The sequence below is a fragment of the Xenia sp. Carnegie-2017 genome, unplaced genomic scaffold (genome assembly GCF_021976095.1).
Source record: "Xenia sp. Carnegie-2017 unplaced genomic scaffold, XeniaSp_v1 HiC_scaffold_21, whole genome shotgun sequence".
Lineage (NCBI taxonomy): Eukaryota > Metazoa > Cnidaria > Anthozoa > Malacalcyonacea > Xeniidae > Xenia > Xenia sp. Carnegie-2017.
Window position 1 is genome coordinate 1,224,730 of NW_025813484.1, and position 14,757 is coordinate 1,239,486.

Consider the following 14,757-nt stretch of genomic DNA (forward strand, 5'->3'; position numbering starts at 1 on the left):
TGGACTGTAAGGTTTATAAACGTAATTTAAGAAATATAATAAAAACGATAGGCGAGATAAACACCGTTACATAAACATAAAAATTTGAAATCCAAAATATTTTTTTCGAAAAATCAAACAAAAATCTTGCCCTTCATCACGTGAAAAGGCTTTCTTTTAAAAAGGGAGCGAGTTTTTAGGGATTTCATGTTTGGTATCCTATTTATAGAAACAAAAGTAGAAATGTTTGCTAAAACCAACGTTAATATAGCGTTAATGGAGCAGATAAAAATTTTATATTATCAATAAAAAAACAACTAGCTAATGAAGCAAAATTTCATTTTACTAACTCTTTGCCTTTTCTTTACCTATTTTTACAGCATGAAGCATTTATTTGATCCAAAGAAAACAGTGTGTTTTTCGGCCTCAAAGCCATGGCCTGTTTTTCATGGGCAATATACAACAGCCTTCCTTGGGCGCAAAACACAATGTTTCCCTTGGCTACCGTAAACAAAACATCAGTATGTTGGGTACTGTTCAGAAAGTATAGACTGCATCTATTTCACTCAATTGTATAATTTTCATATGCAAATGTTTTATAGAAATTAGTCGTAAGTCGTAGGAATCCGTCACGAAATGCTTTGCTTCAGCTTCGCTTGGGCAGATAACATTGACTTAATTCATCCAATGTTTGTTTATTATTGGTTGTTTATCTTGTTCCTAACAACTTGTATATTTTAGTATTTTCAAAATTTTTCGAGCAAATCTACAGCCACACCCTTTATGTGAGGCACAATAGTCCGTCATCCCCCAAGGTTTGTACCAAAGTTGGTACCAAAGTTTTGACAATGCTGGTTTTATTACTCTTAAGTTTTACAACAGTCTACAGATATAGATTTAGGTATATCATTCGTTTTACAGTCTATTTTCCACACTTGATTCAATGTCAGTAGCCGTTTAAAATACAAGACACTTTTCTTAGCCCAAAACCATAAGAAAATTACACCCAAAATTGAGCCAGTGCAGCCAAGGACGTAGAACACAGTACAGGCGGTAGAAGTACAACCACGAGATGCGTCTTTTATCACGGAAAGCATGTTTAGAGTCAGTAGAATGAAAAACGACATGAACCAGATCAATGGAACAGGTTTCTCTTCAAGCAGGCGCCACTAAAACGACAGAACACAATATAAGATGTATGGCAAAGTCAATATCAACTTAAATATTGTCATACAATGATGTCAAAATACAATAAAATCAGCTATACACTTAAAAATATTACACTTTGAGTAATAGATAAGTGGCAAAAAAAATTCATGTACAATAAGTACAAAAATATAGATAGTTTAAATAATTGAATCTTTAATTGTCAAGAATGGTTTCATTTTTCCGTTTATACCTCACTATATGGTTTCAACATCTTTTTTATTGGTACTTCATGTAAACACAGCTCGCATTTAGTTTTGATGGAGCTTTTAAACCAGTTTAACAAACACGTCTCGTGAACGAACTTCAATGAGCCAGTACATAAACATGGGCTGACTAAGTCATCAACATCTGTTTTACTGTGGCATATGCGACAGTAGATACCATCCTCAATGACTGAATCTTTTGCATTAGATAAACTGCGTTCACAAGGTACACCTGTAGTCATTGTGTTCATATCTGTCTGCGAACATGAATTGGTACGTTTGAAATTTGATTCATGAGCTTGTGAAGCAGAGGAAACAAGTTTGAGAGGCAAATTATCAACTTTTAAAAGTCGATCGTCAACAGGTTGTAACGTTACTTGACAAGATTTTAAGTTTGCTTGACAATCTAATAAAGCCATGTGACAATGAGCATTTGAATCTGATTTTCTCGTTTCTGAATCCATTTGGCAAGAAGTTGATTCAGCAATTTGTGTCTGATAACCAACACAATCTCTTCTGAGATCGGAAATGGTTAGAAACGTGTCTCTTCCATCCTTTGATAATGATGGGTGCATATTTGTGAGTGAACTCACACGATCAAAGTTTTCCCCAAAACTTCTTGTGAACGCATCATCTTGACGACATTTCCATTCATGATTGTTATCATTTATTTTTTCACACTTCTCCATTGCTCCGTTGAAACTTCGACTAATAAGGTTATGCTTTATTCCCCATTGATTTTGACGGTAGGAAACAATTCCCAATATTTTTGCGTTGGTATGTTGGACCACTGAGAATAGTTGGTTAGTAAAAATATTTATATTGGCGGTGGACAAGGACGTATTATCAACGTCTGACCTGTTATGACAAACGTTCTCAATATTTTCAATAGCATTTTGCACTTCTTTTTTCTGACGTTCAGTTTCAGTACACTTGAAGTGTATGCAATCTCTTCCATTGGATTGTCTTGGTAGACATTCAGCTACATGTTGTCCACAATCATAGTAACAAGAGTTACGAAATCTGTCTGTTATCATCACAGCACCGTTAAATTGGTTGACATCGAAAGTCTTCGCCATACTTCTTATTATTCTCAAACCACATGTTATCTAGAAAGATCCCTACAGTCGTCAGAGATAAGAAAGTATTATGTTGGACGTCAGGTTTTATAAAAATGGTTAAAAGGCAATGCCTTTTCAGTAACTAAAGTATTACAGCCTATAGAGAGTAACAGTAATCTGTTTTATTCTTTCTAATGTCAGGTTTTGGAGTGCAATGTATCTAACAATTAGAAGCCAATCAAGGCGACATTATAGTTTAGTCAAGTAAGAACACCTAGGTGACGAGATCGACAGGGGGTGAGATAGAATTCTTACAGCAAATTGCTGACAACGACAAAGACACTTTTTCTTGTGATAGAAACAGTCAGCAAGGCAGCAAGCTTTATATATAGGAACAAAAAGTTCCCTTCAAAAAGATAACGAAAACATCCTTCCATCACAAATGACCACATCAGATTTTCAAACCCAAGAATTGGTGAAATGTTATGTCCGTTAGGAAGAATGTCAACACTGTTTTGATTCCCTGTTTGATTTTTGAATTTGCTTACCATAGCTATTTAGCCGTGACCTATATCAATGGAGTGACCACTGTTATGTATTTTATCAAAATATCTCTGTGCTTCCGTTTCATATAGCAATATTAAATAAACTAAGACATAAAGTTCCGTGGCCTACAACTGTCCAACGAACAACAATGTCCTATAAAAATAGCAATCAGAGAAGAGCATCACAAGTCAATGTGTTCCCAGAGATTAACTATACAAGACCCCCGCAACTGAGATTAACTTATGATCACTGAGAAAACGTCACAGGTAGTAAATGTGAACATCAATATAAGATACGATAGGGAAAATTCTGTTGAAAAACCTGGCAAATATGTAGCTTAATCTTAGCTTCGACCGTTTTCAACGTCAAAAAAAAGACAGTCGTCGATTATTTTCAATGAAACAATAGTGGCAAACGACAAACTTTTCGAGAATTATCCGAAAATGAGTAGCGATCAAGAAAGGTCCAAATCATATCGAAATCATTTTGTAAATTAAGCCTGTAACACGTAGCATCTAAATAAAAATTTAACTGTAAAAATGTCATTTATCACACTTTAGAGCCCCTACAGGTAGAGATAATTTTTTTAACGCTTGCTGTAAGTTCCTCTAAACATTTTCAGCATTGAGACTCATACTTCTCGGCTATAATAGCCGGAATTAACATCTTACCATATTTACATATTTTGCGCACTATGTATACTTCTTATGTTACACGGAGAGGCCAGAGGACACAAACTAAATTTCCTTTTCGCTTGCCACGTACAAGCGTCTTCTGTAAACGCCAACGACGTTGAAATCGATGTGTAAGCGCGAAAACGCAATTTATGCTAATGACAAGCAATTAATCATAGACGATTGCCTTTGATCTGAGAAGCATCGAAAGGCGCGTAATAATCTGTCATGGAATGTTTGGAGTCAAAACACAACACGCCGACGCGGGAGATAGCGCATCTTAACGCACGAAACGCAAAAATCACGCAAATCTATCAGCTTGCGCAAAACACGAGATATTTCGTGAATTTTACCCATATTAGAAACAGCAAATTAGTTATTTTTCATTTGGGGCCACTAATCTGGTAAGTTCATTAGTGCGAAGAAGTCGGTTTTGTTTTCATAACCACCCAACGACTTTAAGTAATAGAGCACAATGTGGCTGTATTAAGTTTCAGCAACAAAATCATAAATCATGTTTACATTAAAACTAAATAAATATCAAACCTAAAAATGGAATAATCACAAATACAGGTCAAGCCAAGATATCTTGGGAAGCAATTCAAAATTATACTTCGCTGACAATAAAAAACGTCCGTCTTTGAAACAATTATTTTAAAATTTACATTAGCTAAGTTAAACTAAGAAAACAAAGATAAAATCATTTCACTTGGGAAAACCTGTAAAATTTACTTTACAAGAACACTACAGGTGACGGTGACGCCAAGATTTTATGTGTGCTTTTTCTAGTTGTTTTTTGATATGAGGAACAGTATGAAGACTGGTTTTCATACAGAAGTCGTAACTCATCTCGTTCTTGGGTGTTGCAAAGGCAAAACCGGTTACATTTAATCTGACAAACTTAAGATGATAACAAATGTTGGGAAAAATAAAAAGAATTTCGACAAAAGGCGATGTATTGCTAAAAAATCAGCTTTAAAATTCAATAACTGTTTTTGTCAATGCCATGGCAATTCAATCATAGCTACTATCATTGCATGTCAGTGTTTTGAAAGGTACTCACTAATTATTTATCAATTTTAACTACATAATGGTTTTATTGTGGCAATCTGCTTCCACTTGAAGAAGCAATAGTCATTATGTTTAGAAAAAACCCAACTAAAATGCGCAAAACATTTATTGACTATAATTACAATTATTTATTTTTCACAAGCAAAACAAAGATCATTAGAAACATAAAATCACTCCAAGACGCACGAAATAAATTTTCTCCATTTGGCAAACAATCTTGATTCATCGCTTTTTCAAAATCAACGTTGAAAAATCTAGTTGTGAATCAATAACATTTAATCGATCGCTAGGCGACAGGAAGCCAAACGCAGATGTTTTTATCATTGAACATTGAAAAACACATGAAGATTGATAAAAAGATTCTTTTTCATCTTCGTCATATTTGGATGCAATGCATTTAACGTTTGCGTAAACATTATTGTTACAGGAATTTAAATAATGCGTATGATATGAAGGCCGATAGAAAAAGAAATTTAACGATATTATCATACAAATTATAAAGATAAAATGGAAACGATAAGAGACGAGACTTTTCGACGTCAGTTCATATCATTTTAAGTGAAGAAAACAACAGTTCAGCAATAATCCAGATTAGAAAGCTCAGCTTATGCATCTAGTTTATCTCAGTTTTTCCAGTGTATCAACTCCGCATTACAGATTATCGAAAATATATCAAAACAAAAAATAAATACTGGTCGAGTTCAACTAAATGAGCTTACCGTTGTCACTAAGGAAAATCCATCTTACCCTTAATGACGAGGGGAAAATATTTAATCAAAATGGTAGATGTATAGAGCGTGACTTCTTTCATGTCTTTAATTGGGTATTAACCGAGTAAGGGTTGGGGAGAAGAGGGATCCTCCACTGATGATAAGGATTTTATAATGAATTTTTTAATAATGAATTTTTTAATAATGGATATTTTTGACGGTACAAAAACAATATACCCACACATGCGCAGATATTCTTGTAATAATTTGTGACTGAGCGCGCTATTTACTCCAATATCGGTGCTTATGAATACAGTTGGTCGTTGACATGACCATGAAGTCAAGAACTCGGACAGTTGGTCAAGATAACTACACATGCGCAAATGATATCTTTAAAATATGTGACTAAGGGCCTGATTATAGATAGCGAGCTAGCCCGATGATTTGAAGGGATTGAAAGGAGCCAAAACTTCAACGTTAAAAATTGCAACTGTTTGCGAAGCACCACACGTCACTCCGGTTTAAATTCTCAAATTATGGCAAATCGGTTGTTTCAATTTTAAATGTTTGAGAAATTATTTAATCAGAATATTGTGAATTTGCTTGAGAAGATTTATCTGATGATAAGTATTGAATCATTTCCATTTGCCAAAATCATTTAACGCTTGGCTGAATCTCGGCTACCGGGCTCATGTAATCCGCACCGAAGTCAGCCAGTTTCTCCAGAGCAAATTCATGCAGTTGGTCATTGTCATGACTAATTTGTCAAACAATTGGTCTAGCAGACTGCGCATGCTCATGACTGAAAGTTGACAGCGAAGTTTGTCCGCAAGTTTAAGTCGTGCTGTGTAAATTTCCCATCATTACCATTACTCATTTCTTTAGAAATCTGTTGTTTTTGCTGTCAGTGAACACATAAAAATTTACATAACAGCAGAGCGCAAAAAAACGCACAAAAAAATGCAAAAATATTTTTTAAATGTACATTTTTTATCATTCATGTTTACCTTGTCCTCAAGCTGAGGCTGGCTCCACATCGTGGATTGCTTCGCCACAAAGTGGACAAAAAAATGAGGGATCTGCCATCAAATTAGCCTGATGAAAAAAGAACACAGAGAAAAAACTAAAAATTTTTAATTTTCAACAGGAGTTTTTCCTAAAAAATCTAATTTAAAGGAATTTTTATATTTGGGACTGCTAATGAAAGATTAAGAAGATTATCTCACGCATTCTTTTAAGTTAGTGAAGAAAACTAATAAAGCGGTAACTATGTATAAAAAACTATTTTGCCAAAAGTATATTAATTGAAGCATTGAACGTTAACATGTTGTGTGTGTATGTGATCATAAAGCGAAAGTTTCTCTCAAAGACAACACATATTTAACATGAACAATATCATGAAAACAAAATTGATCTCTTCGACATCATCATTACTTGCCTTAATACACGTGTAACAAAAAATGTGCCCGCAATCTGTCTGGTGAACATTAGTCGGTAAATCACCACAAATTCCACACTCAAAATTTGATACAGTTTTTCCATCATTTATTGCAGATGATTTCTTCCACATCAATCGTAAAAGAATATTTCGTAATCGAGGAATATTAACCATTGGCAAGACACAGAACAGCAATTCCTGGAAATACACAATCAGATGATTGTGTATCAAACAAGTTTAATTGCCAACGAGAACATGAAGTGTATTTTATTAAAGAGCTAAAATAGTTGGACTGTCAGTCACATGGGAAATCAAAGATAATGAATAGATTTAGGTAATCTGTGGTTTGCAGAATAGTTTGACAATGTTCAGTGATAAACGAGTTACAAATTATGAACTGCAAATGTAGGGATAAGATGAGGTTAGGTAGCAATAAGTTTGGATTGATTATGAGATCTGATTGATATTGTGTATGACCAAACTGCAATTTGGGATCTTTGTAAAAGAAGATAAAAATGCTTGAGGTGAATGGAGTTTGATCGTAACTATTTATGAAATTTATTTCATGAAGTCTTACTGCCAGTCCACTCCGTAAAATGTCTTCGTTCATATACTCAAAATACACCTAAAAAGGGCATAACTAGATTAAACATTCAATAAACAAAATTTAATACAACATAACAATATACCACTCTTGGTGCTTGTTTGCGAGAAAAAACTGAATAAATGCCCAAAATGCGATCCCAAACAGAACGATACCTACAAATGAAAACCTTGTCCAATGATATGACAGCAAATTTTACAAAACTTGAATAAAACATGCTAACCTAGCATCTCGTAAAAACACAATGAAATTCACTAGCTCCAAGATTTTATGCACAATTGTGAGAAAGTTTATCATTTTCCAAATCTAAAATATCAAGGAAACATATAGGTGCAACTTAAATGTGTGACTAGTTTCTTAATAAAACCAATGATTTCACCATATTTGATATACAATCTATCGGTGAAGGAAATCAACTCTCCATGAAAAAAAAGCTTAATAAAAGCAACCTTGTTCACATTGAATCCAAAGTTCATTAAAGTGTGTTTCAGGTCATAAGATCTCTCAGATAACCAAGCAACTCCAATTAATCCAAGTCCAAAAATCGCCTTACGTTTGGTGGTAAGAATGCCTGAAATCATGAGATGCATAAAATATGACATAAACAAAGCAATAAAAAACAAACTTATATCTTTTACATGTTCAAGCTGAGCTTACCATTGTTTTTGGATGTTTTGTACAAAATATCAAGCATTTTCTGGGAGAGAGTTGCATCACTTAATAAAACAGAATACTAAACAAATGAAAATTATAAATAATTGAAGTGAAAATACAAAGATTGACTTCAAACATTCGAATTTTATATACCTTCCAAATAATGATTCTTAAAATAGCTTTTAGCTCAGGATCAAACCTTGTAAGAAGACCTGCCTAAATCGTGAATAACAACTTATAATTATTTAAAATTACTTCCCTAAAACCTGAGGAATATTATTGATGAGATTGACATTGGACAAATTAATTTATTTACAAAGTAGTTCTTCCCAAGTTAAACTTCACATATTTGTAAACTTTCATGCATTAAAGTAAAGGTATATTGCAATAATAATCATGTATTATTAATTTAATCATTGCAAACTTAACAAGTGAACATTTTAACTGTTTAATGACCGGAACAGAAAAAGTACCATCTCATCCAGACTGAAAAGTTTGTATTGTGAACCTTAGATCTTGGGTGGGCAATTTAAAGAAACTAGGCTTTTATGCATGCTTGGGAGCAAAGTTTACAATCTGTTCACTTTGCGGTCTCATTAAAATGGTTACTTAGATCACAAACAAGCCATAAATAAATAAAGTCTTGAGATGATAATAGAATAGCTCATACTATAGCAATTGACTGATGAGTCTGGTGTTACTGGGCAACACTAAAGTTCTTGTATATTTACCAGGATAACCATGTTTGATGTTTGTGGAAATTCTTACTCAAGCAAGCAGGTGACATAAAGCAATTACCTGAATTATCAAAACTGAAGGCAATTTGTAAGCAATAGTCGTACATTTTGACTTACCTGGAAATATTTAAAACATTTAGTTAAATCAGATTTAAATATGGAAAGAATATATTCATCATATGAAATGACGTCAAGCTAAAAAAATATCAAAAAGTCAGACGTTAACAGATTGTTGAAAATCAAAAATAGCTATGAAATATATGGTTAACAATAATTTATGTTTCGATATACCTGGTCAGCTCGGAGAACCCTTTGCTTATTCGTATCTTGAAAAGTCATTTTCCATAGCCAAAAAAATAATTTTCATTTACACAATTTTTTTTCGATAAAATGAGATGCTTACGAAGATGCTGCGCACGCAGCTATTGAGCCCGCAGTTACACTTTAAGAACATTATTTTCCCTACTTCATGTCTCTAGTCCTAAACCACACATTAGTAATGTTCACCACACTTTACTTCAGTGTCCACTGTCTGTCATCATATCATGGGTTATAAAGTTTGAAATAATACTTAGCAATAGCATCGTGTATTGCACGAATTGCTTGGTTAGCTTTCACTTAGAGTTTTCAAAATATCTCATCGCTTTTCATTCAACAAATCATTCACGAATCAACTTATTTCAGAAAGAGACAAGGATCTCCAAAATATTTTACTAACGCGAGGCATTTTTTAGTAATGACTCAACTCAATTGCGCACACTTGAACTGCCGAGTGAACTGTCGGCATTTTTCAAGAAAGAATTTCTATCCTAAAATCAATTGGCTGAGAAAAGCCGTGTAGTGCTCGCGTGCAAAATGCAAATTAATTGAAGTGATGAATAACATGATAAAAACAATATCATTTGACGCGTATGTTGTTTCATTATAAGCAAATGAACAACGTCCGGCATCCAACATGCGTACTTTCTGCTGAGGAGACGTGAGCTAAAAATTTTTAATAAAATCTAATTCCGATAACATTCGATAAGAAAATAATCATCGACTAAACTTGCGCGTTTCCACATTCCACTGTTCAAGTTATGGTGATGAGCTTGCTATACGCTAGTCAGTGTCTTGTTATGGTTTTACTGTTTGTATTACTGCCTGGCGCCAGGCAAAGAAGCTTAAATGACGATCAAATACGACGTAGCAATACAGACGATCATTTAGACAGTAGATCGGTAGGTGACATTTTGGTATGTAAATGTGCAAAGATTTAAAGAGAGATTTATATTTACTGAGGGACCGTATGTCAGCATATAATAAACAGTCAAAATGCTTCATAGGATATACTGTTGAGAACAATTCAACGTTGCCAAACATTGAAAGCACCCATGATCTATGATGTGATGTAAGAAAAACAAAAATAAAAATTCGAACTATCAATTGAACGCACGTCAGAGAAAAACGACTATTTTCACTAAGTGTCATGGGTGAAAATATAAGTCGATGTTTGAACATAGTTAAGAAACATTTGAGAAGTAACAGCTTGCCTAACTCTAGTGTGCGAAACTGACGAATAAATTTAGATTATAATTTTTAGTCAGAAAAGCAAAAAAGTTAACGTTCTATACATAAACTACGAACATACCGGCCATTTCAAAATCTACGAACAACTTAACACATGTAATACGTCCTAAAATGTGTAAGGAGGCAAATATTTGTTACTGTACGCATGTGCGTTTTTAAGGTAAGTAGACTATGAGAAAGTACTGACAAATATGTCTATGATAAACTGTCTACTGTCGCCATATATGTCATGTTGTGGAACGATAAAACTTAAAAAGGTCATTATTATCGCCTCTTCCATCAACCTACATCATGATAAAAGCAAATCAAATTCAAATGTGACGTCACGTATAAGGTAATTTGTCGCCGCATTGGAAGTTTGCCCATCCTGAATTGATAAAGCAATTGAAGAATGATCTCAATTAAAGAAACATAACACAGCAACGTATATTACGCACGTCATACGACTTGATATGAAATAAAAATTTACGGAGTTTAGCACGGGACGATAAAGTGAATCTGATCAATGTTTTTTTTGCAAAAATAATTGCGTTTTCTTCATGAAAATTTACAGGTGATTGAACGTCATTACGTTTTGGAAATTGAAATCTACATTGTAATGCAATTTTTTCCTGATAAATGTAAGTCATTTGTCATTAACTTTTACTGATAAAGCACGATATCGTACCACGTGCTTCTTCAAAAGTTTACAACCATGGATTGATCATTGATGAAAATCAAAATGCATCATTAAAAGCCGTTTCCCTGCGATCTATGTTTGCAGTCGGTTAAAAGTCGTAATATTGTATTCTCATTCCACATACAGTGAGAAATTTTGTCTTTGATTGCAGAGAATTACAATGGAAGAAGTGATAAGGAAGTACATATTCCCTGTCATGTTTTTCAACTGCTCAAATACATGCAAATTTTTCTACATGCAGATTTCAAAAGAGAAAAAAGTTGAAAAGTTCCTAGACGGACAGTGTCCACCATCAAAATGGAATCAAACAAGAAACACACAAAATTGTACAAATGAATGCAAAAACGATGGTGATTGCCATGACGACTACAAATGCTGCACAAATGGTTGTTCACGTATGTGTAAAGAACCATGGTTTCCTAGAAGAGGTTTGATACAATTTTGAAGCTTTGATTGAGTAATGAAAATTAAAGGTTGTTTTTCTCTTAAACAGTAGTGGACTGGACCAACTTGCCTTCATTACATAAGGTCTTAGGTAAAGTGTCTTTCATTCTCCTTACTTTCATTAAATGAGAGGTGTGAACCTTGGATGTTGACAACTTATGATTTACAGATGGTTTGGACAAGTCAAAAGAGAGAAATCGAGAATCAACTGGTAATGTTGAAAAAATAAATGTCCAAATTTAATGGAATGTCGTTTAAACTCTTCATCAATTTTTTTAAAATCAAGAATCAGAAACCACTTTCAACATGTACCAAAAGCATGTAGTTGTTTACTGGAAATTATACTGTCGTGTCATTTTTACAGGAGAGCCATGCAGTACCACTGTTGTGGACGGACTACAACCGTTACGTTGTCCAACCAACTATGTCTGTATTATTAAAATTCATGGTGACATTCAGTCAAATATTCCTAACAGAGGAGAGTGTGTCACAGAAAATAACTTGGGTGAGATGCCGTTCATGGTTGATGAACACTCCCCCCTATCTTTACAACTACTATGATTATGATAATTACAGTATCCTAGGATCAATACCTTGACACTGCAACATGTCCTTCTTTACCACTGATATCCATGACTATTTTCTTATGGTGTTGTATAATCTATGTTTTTTACAGAGCCATCAACTGAAGGAAAGAAAGAAATTAAGAAAACGTACATTTTGTCGAATGAAGCGAGTAAGTGATCGTTATTTGTACAACATTTTTTTAAGTTTGATGGAAGTTACAAGCAATGTCTGTAAAGTTTAGATTGCTCACGAAAAGGAAAACTATATGTTCACGAAGAGAAATTCCAAAGCGATTGCAATACTTGGTATGACACATATAATTTTAGTTATCCCAGCTTCATTAAACGAACATTCAAACGTAGTCTCTCACAAACTAGTGTATGTCACAATGGAGTCGTATTTTGCGATGATCAACCGTGTCCGGTGAAAGTTGGCATTCCTGCAACCGCTGACACAAACAGAAAAATGTCAATTTCTCAGTTCATTAACATCGACTCTGACATTGGATCAGGATCAACAAGGTCCGGAGAGGGACAAGAAAGAGCATTAATGGATGAAGTCTCTGACATTGAAGCAGGATCAACTTGGTCCGGAGAGGGACAAGAGAAAGCATTAAAGGATGAAGTCTCTGACATTGAAGCAGGATCAACTTGGTCCGGAGAGGGACAAGAGAGATCATTAAAGGATGAATTTTCAGGTAAAAGTCAAACTATTGAACTGGATGTTGAGAGAAAACCAACATCAACGGAAAGCAAAAATCATGTGAAGGAAAAAATAAATACCGACAAGTCTGTCATGTTAACCATGGATGATAATGGATCAGGTCAAGATGACGAGGACTCATCGGGATCAAGTGGGGAGCATATGAATACAACACCGGAAGAAAATGAAGAACGAAATGTAGAAGACACAATTCACCTTGCGAGACCAATCCATTTTACAGATCAGGAATCAAGTGGCGAATCCGAAGAAACTACTCCTTTACAATTACCAACTTCTAGAGTTTACTTGACTTTAAAGACGAATTACGAGATTTTGGAAAAGATTAATCCAACACTGGCGAGAAAGCATTCACCTTCATCAACTGAACACTCTACCTCAAGAGCAACGACCCACACAAACCTAACGACATTTCTGGCTTCAAAAAAGAAACCAACGACAATAAAAACGACATATTTAACAACGTCAGTCACAGACCGTTCCCTTTCAGCAGGAACAAGAACTTTGTCTTCGAGGATTGTAAATTCAAGGCCAAGCAGACCATACCAGCTTACGAAGATTCTTACGACTGATGATGATTCAATCCATTTAGAAGCAGGTCAAACGAGTGAAAGCGGTGAAGAACTTGGTTCAAATGATGGTATGACATATCTTTTGATGTTATTTTTCATTCTAGTTTGAATAAATAAAATCGTCTGCAAAATCGTTTACACAAGTCACAAAGTCATATAGTTTGAATGTGTAACGATCCTTATAAGTCATTTTTTAACTAATTTACTAAACTTTTTTACAATCTATGCCATCAAAAAGTTTTACAGGTTCTACTAAATTCAAATTCAATTACAAAAATTGTTGATGACTAACACAGATTTAATGAATGTCGACATCGGAAAGGTCATCTTTGAAATATAAACTGTTGTGTACAATGTATTATTTTAGAAGGCAGTTCGTCAGGCTCAAACGTCGTACAGAAAACGACGCAAAAGTGGAAAGAAATTGGTAGTACAGTGGATACCTTTCATCTGGGAGGTAATTCCTTGAAAGCGAGAGAAGGATGGAGCACTCGGAACATATATGTTGTACATGATGGAAAATTAAAACAAGTCGAAGACGATTTTGGATTGTCAAAGAAAGAAGTTAGTTCTAGGGAATATCACGACACAACAGACGACGAATATTGAAAAACATATCACATCCTATTGAATCTACTTATCGTTTGTAAAATACATAGCAAAAATACATAGTTATTTTATGAAATGCACAAGGAAATAAATACTATTTTCATTAAGTTTATAATCAATCCTATCACAAAGTATACAACCATCATTAAGTAGACAATCATAATGAAGTATAAAACCATCGAAAAGTATTTAAACAAAACAGCGTATATAAAGTTCATAAAGTATACAACCATCATAAAGTATATAATCATCATAACGTATACAACCATCGAAAGGTATTTAACCAAAACAGCGTACATAAATATCATAAAGTGTATAACCATCATGAAGTATATAACCATCATATAGTATACACTCATCATAAAGTATACACTCATCATAAAGTATACAACCAGCGAAAGGTTTTCAACAAAAACAGCGTATATAAACATCATTAAGTATACAACCATCATAAAGTAAATAACCATCGAAAGGTTTTTAACAAAAACAGCGTATATAAACATCATAAAGTATAGAACCATCATGAAGTATAAAACCATCAAAAGGTATATAATTATCATAAAATATACAACCATCATAAAGTATATAACCATCGAAAAATATTTAACCAAAACAGCGTACACAAACATAATAAAGTATACAACCATCATGAAGTATAAAACAATCAAAAGGTATATAATCATTATAACGTATACAACCATCGAAAGGTAT

General features: G+C 33.9%; 3 protein-coding genes across 4 annotated transcripts; 1 reads left to right on the forward strand and 2 right to left on the reverse strand.

Moving 5' to 3' along the window:
* Positions 1 to 301: 301 nt before the first annotated feature.
* Positions 302 to 6,548, reverse strand: LOC124443904. 2 transcript variants are annotated; one of them, XM_046994453.1, is made up of 3 exons: positions 6,461 to 6,548; positions 1,379 to 2,512; positions 302 to 1,148 (listed from the first exon to the last, which is right to left on the reverse strand). In XM_046994453.1, the coding sequence occupies exons 2-3, from the start codon at positions 2,468 to 2,470 to the stop codon at positions 846 to 848; spliced, it is 1,395 nt and encodes a 464-aa protein (XP_046850409.1). In that variant the 5' UTR covers positions 2,471 to 2,512; positions 6,461 to 6,548; the 3' UTR covers positions 302 to 845. The 2 variants fall into 2 exon arrangements, with proteins under 2 accessions (XP_046850409.1, XP_046850408.1); XM_046994452.1 differs by lacking the exon at positions 6,461 to 6,548 and adding an exon at positions 3,670 to 4,187.
* On the reverse strand, positions 6,467 to 9,660 carry LOC124443907 (peroxisome biogenesis factor 2-like). The gene is made up of 10 exons (XM_046994457.1): positions 9,178 to 9,660; positions 9,004 to 9,081; positions 8,303 to 8,365; positions 8,153 to 8,228; positions 7,945 to 8,066; positions 7,719 to 7,801; positions 7,581 to 7,650; positions 7,469 to 7,516; positions 6,892 to 7,089; positions 6,467 to 6,548 (listed from the first exon to the last, which is right to left on the reverse strand). Exons 1-10 carry the CDS (start codon positions 9,223 to 9,225, stop codon positions 6,468 to 6,470), a joined length of 867 nt encoding a protein of 288 aa, XP_046850413.1. The 5' UTR covers positions 9,226 to 9,660; the 3' UTR covers position 6,467.
* A 133-nt stretch (positions 9,661 to 9,793) lies between these two features.
* On the forward strand, positions 9,794 to 14,153 carry LOC124443902. Its single transcript, XM_046994451.1, has 9 exons — positions 9,794 to 10,106; positions 11,376 to 11,562; positions 11,628 to 11,669; positions 11,748 to 11,789; positions 11,943 to 12,083; positions 12,255 to 12,314; positions 12,387 to 12,450; positions 12,523 to 13,505; positions 13,805 to 14,153. Exons 1-9 carry the CDS (start codon positions 9,966 to 9,968, stop codon positions 14,044 to 14,046), a joined length of 1,902 nt encoding a protein of 633 aa, XP_046850407.1. The 5' UTR covers positions 9,794 to 9,965; the 3' UTR covers positions 14,047 to 14,153.
* Positions 14,154 to 14,757: the final 604 nt, after the last annotated feature.

What these genes read in the sequence shown, in the direction of transcription:
- LOC124443904 (XM_046994453.1), bottom strand. Translation starts at nt 2,470, where the DNA reads ATGGCGAAGACTTTCGATGTCAACCAATTTAACGGTGCTGTGATGATA. An exon ending in TGTTGAAACCATATAGTGAG is followed by an intron (nt 1,149 to 1,378) that starts GTATAAACGGAA and finishes CTGTCGTTTTAG; the next exon opens with TGGCGCCTGCTTGAAGAGAA.
- LOC124443907 (XM_046994457.1), bottom strand. Translation starts at nt 9,225, where the DNA reads ATGACTTTTCAAGATACGAATAAGCAAAGGGTTCTCCGAGCTGACCAG. An exon ending in GTGTTTTTACGAGATGCTAG is followed by an intron (nt 7,651 to 7,718) that starts GTTAGCATGTTT and finishes TTTCATTTGTAG; the next exon opens with GTATCGTTCTGTTTGGGATC. An exon ending in GCAAACAAGCACCAAGAGTG is followed by an intron (nt 7,517 to 7,580) that starts GTATATTGTTAT and finishes TGCCCTTTTTAG; the next exon opens with GTGTATTTTGAGTATATGAA.
- LOC124443902 (XM_046994451.1), top strand. Translation starts at nt 9,966, where the DNA reads ATGGTGATGAGCTTGCTATACGCTAGTCAGTGTCTTGTTATGGTTTTA. An exon ending in ATCATTTAGACAGTAGATCG is followed by an intron (nt 10,107 to 11,375) that starts GTAGGTGACATT and finishes TTCTACATGCAG; the next exon opens with ATTTCAAAAGAGAAAAAAGT. An exon ending in CAAAGCGATTGCAATACTTG is followed by an intron (nt 12,451 to 12,522) that starts GTATGACACATA and finishes CTCACAAACTAG; the next exon opens with TGTATGTCACAATGGAGTCG.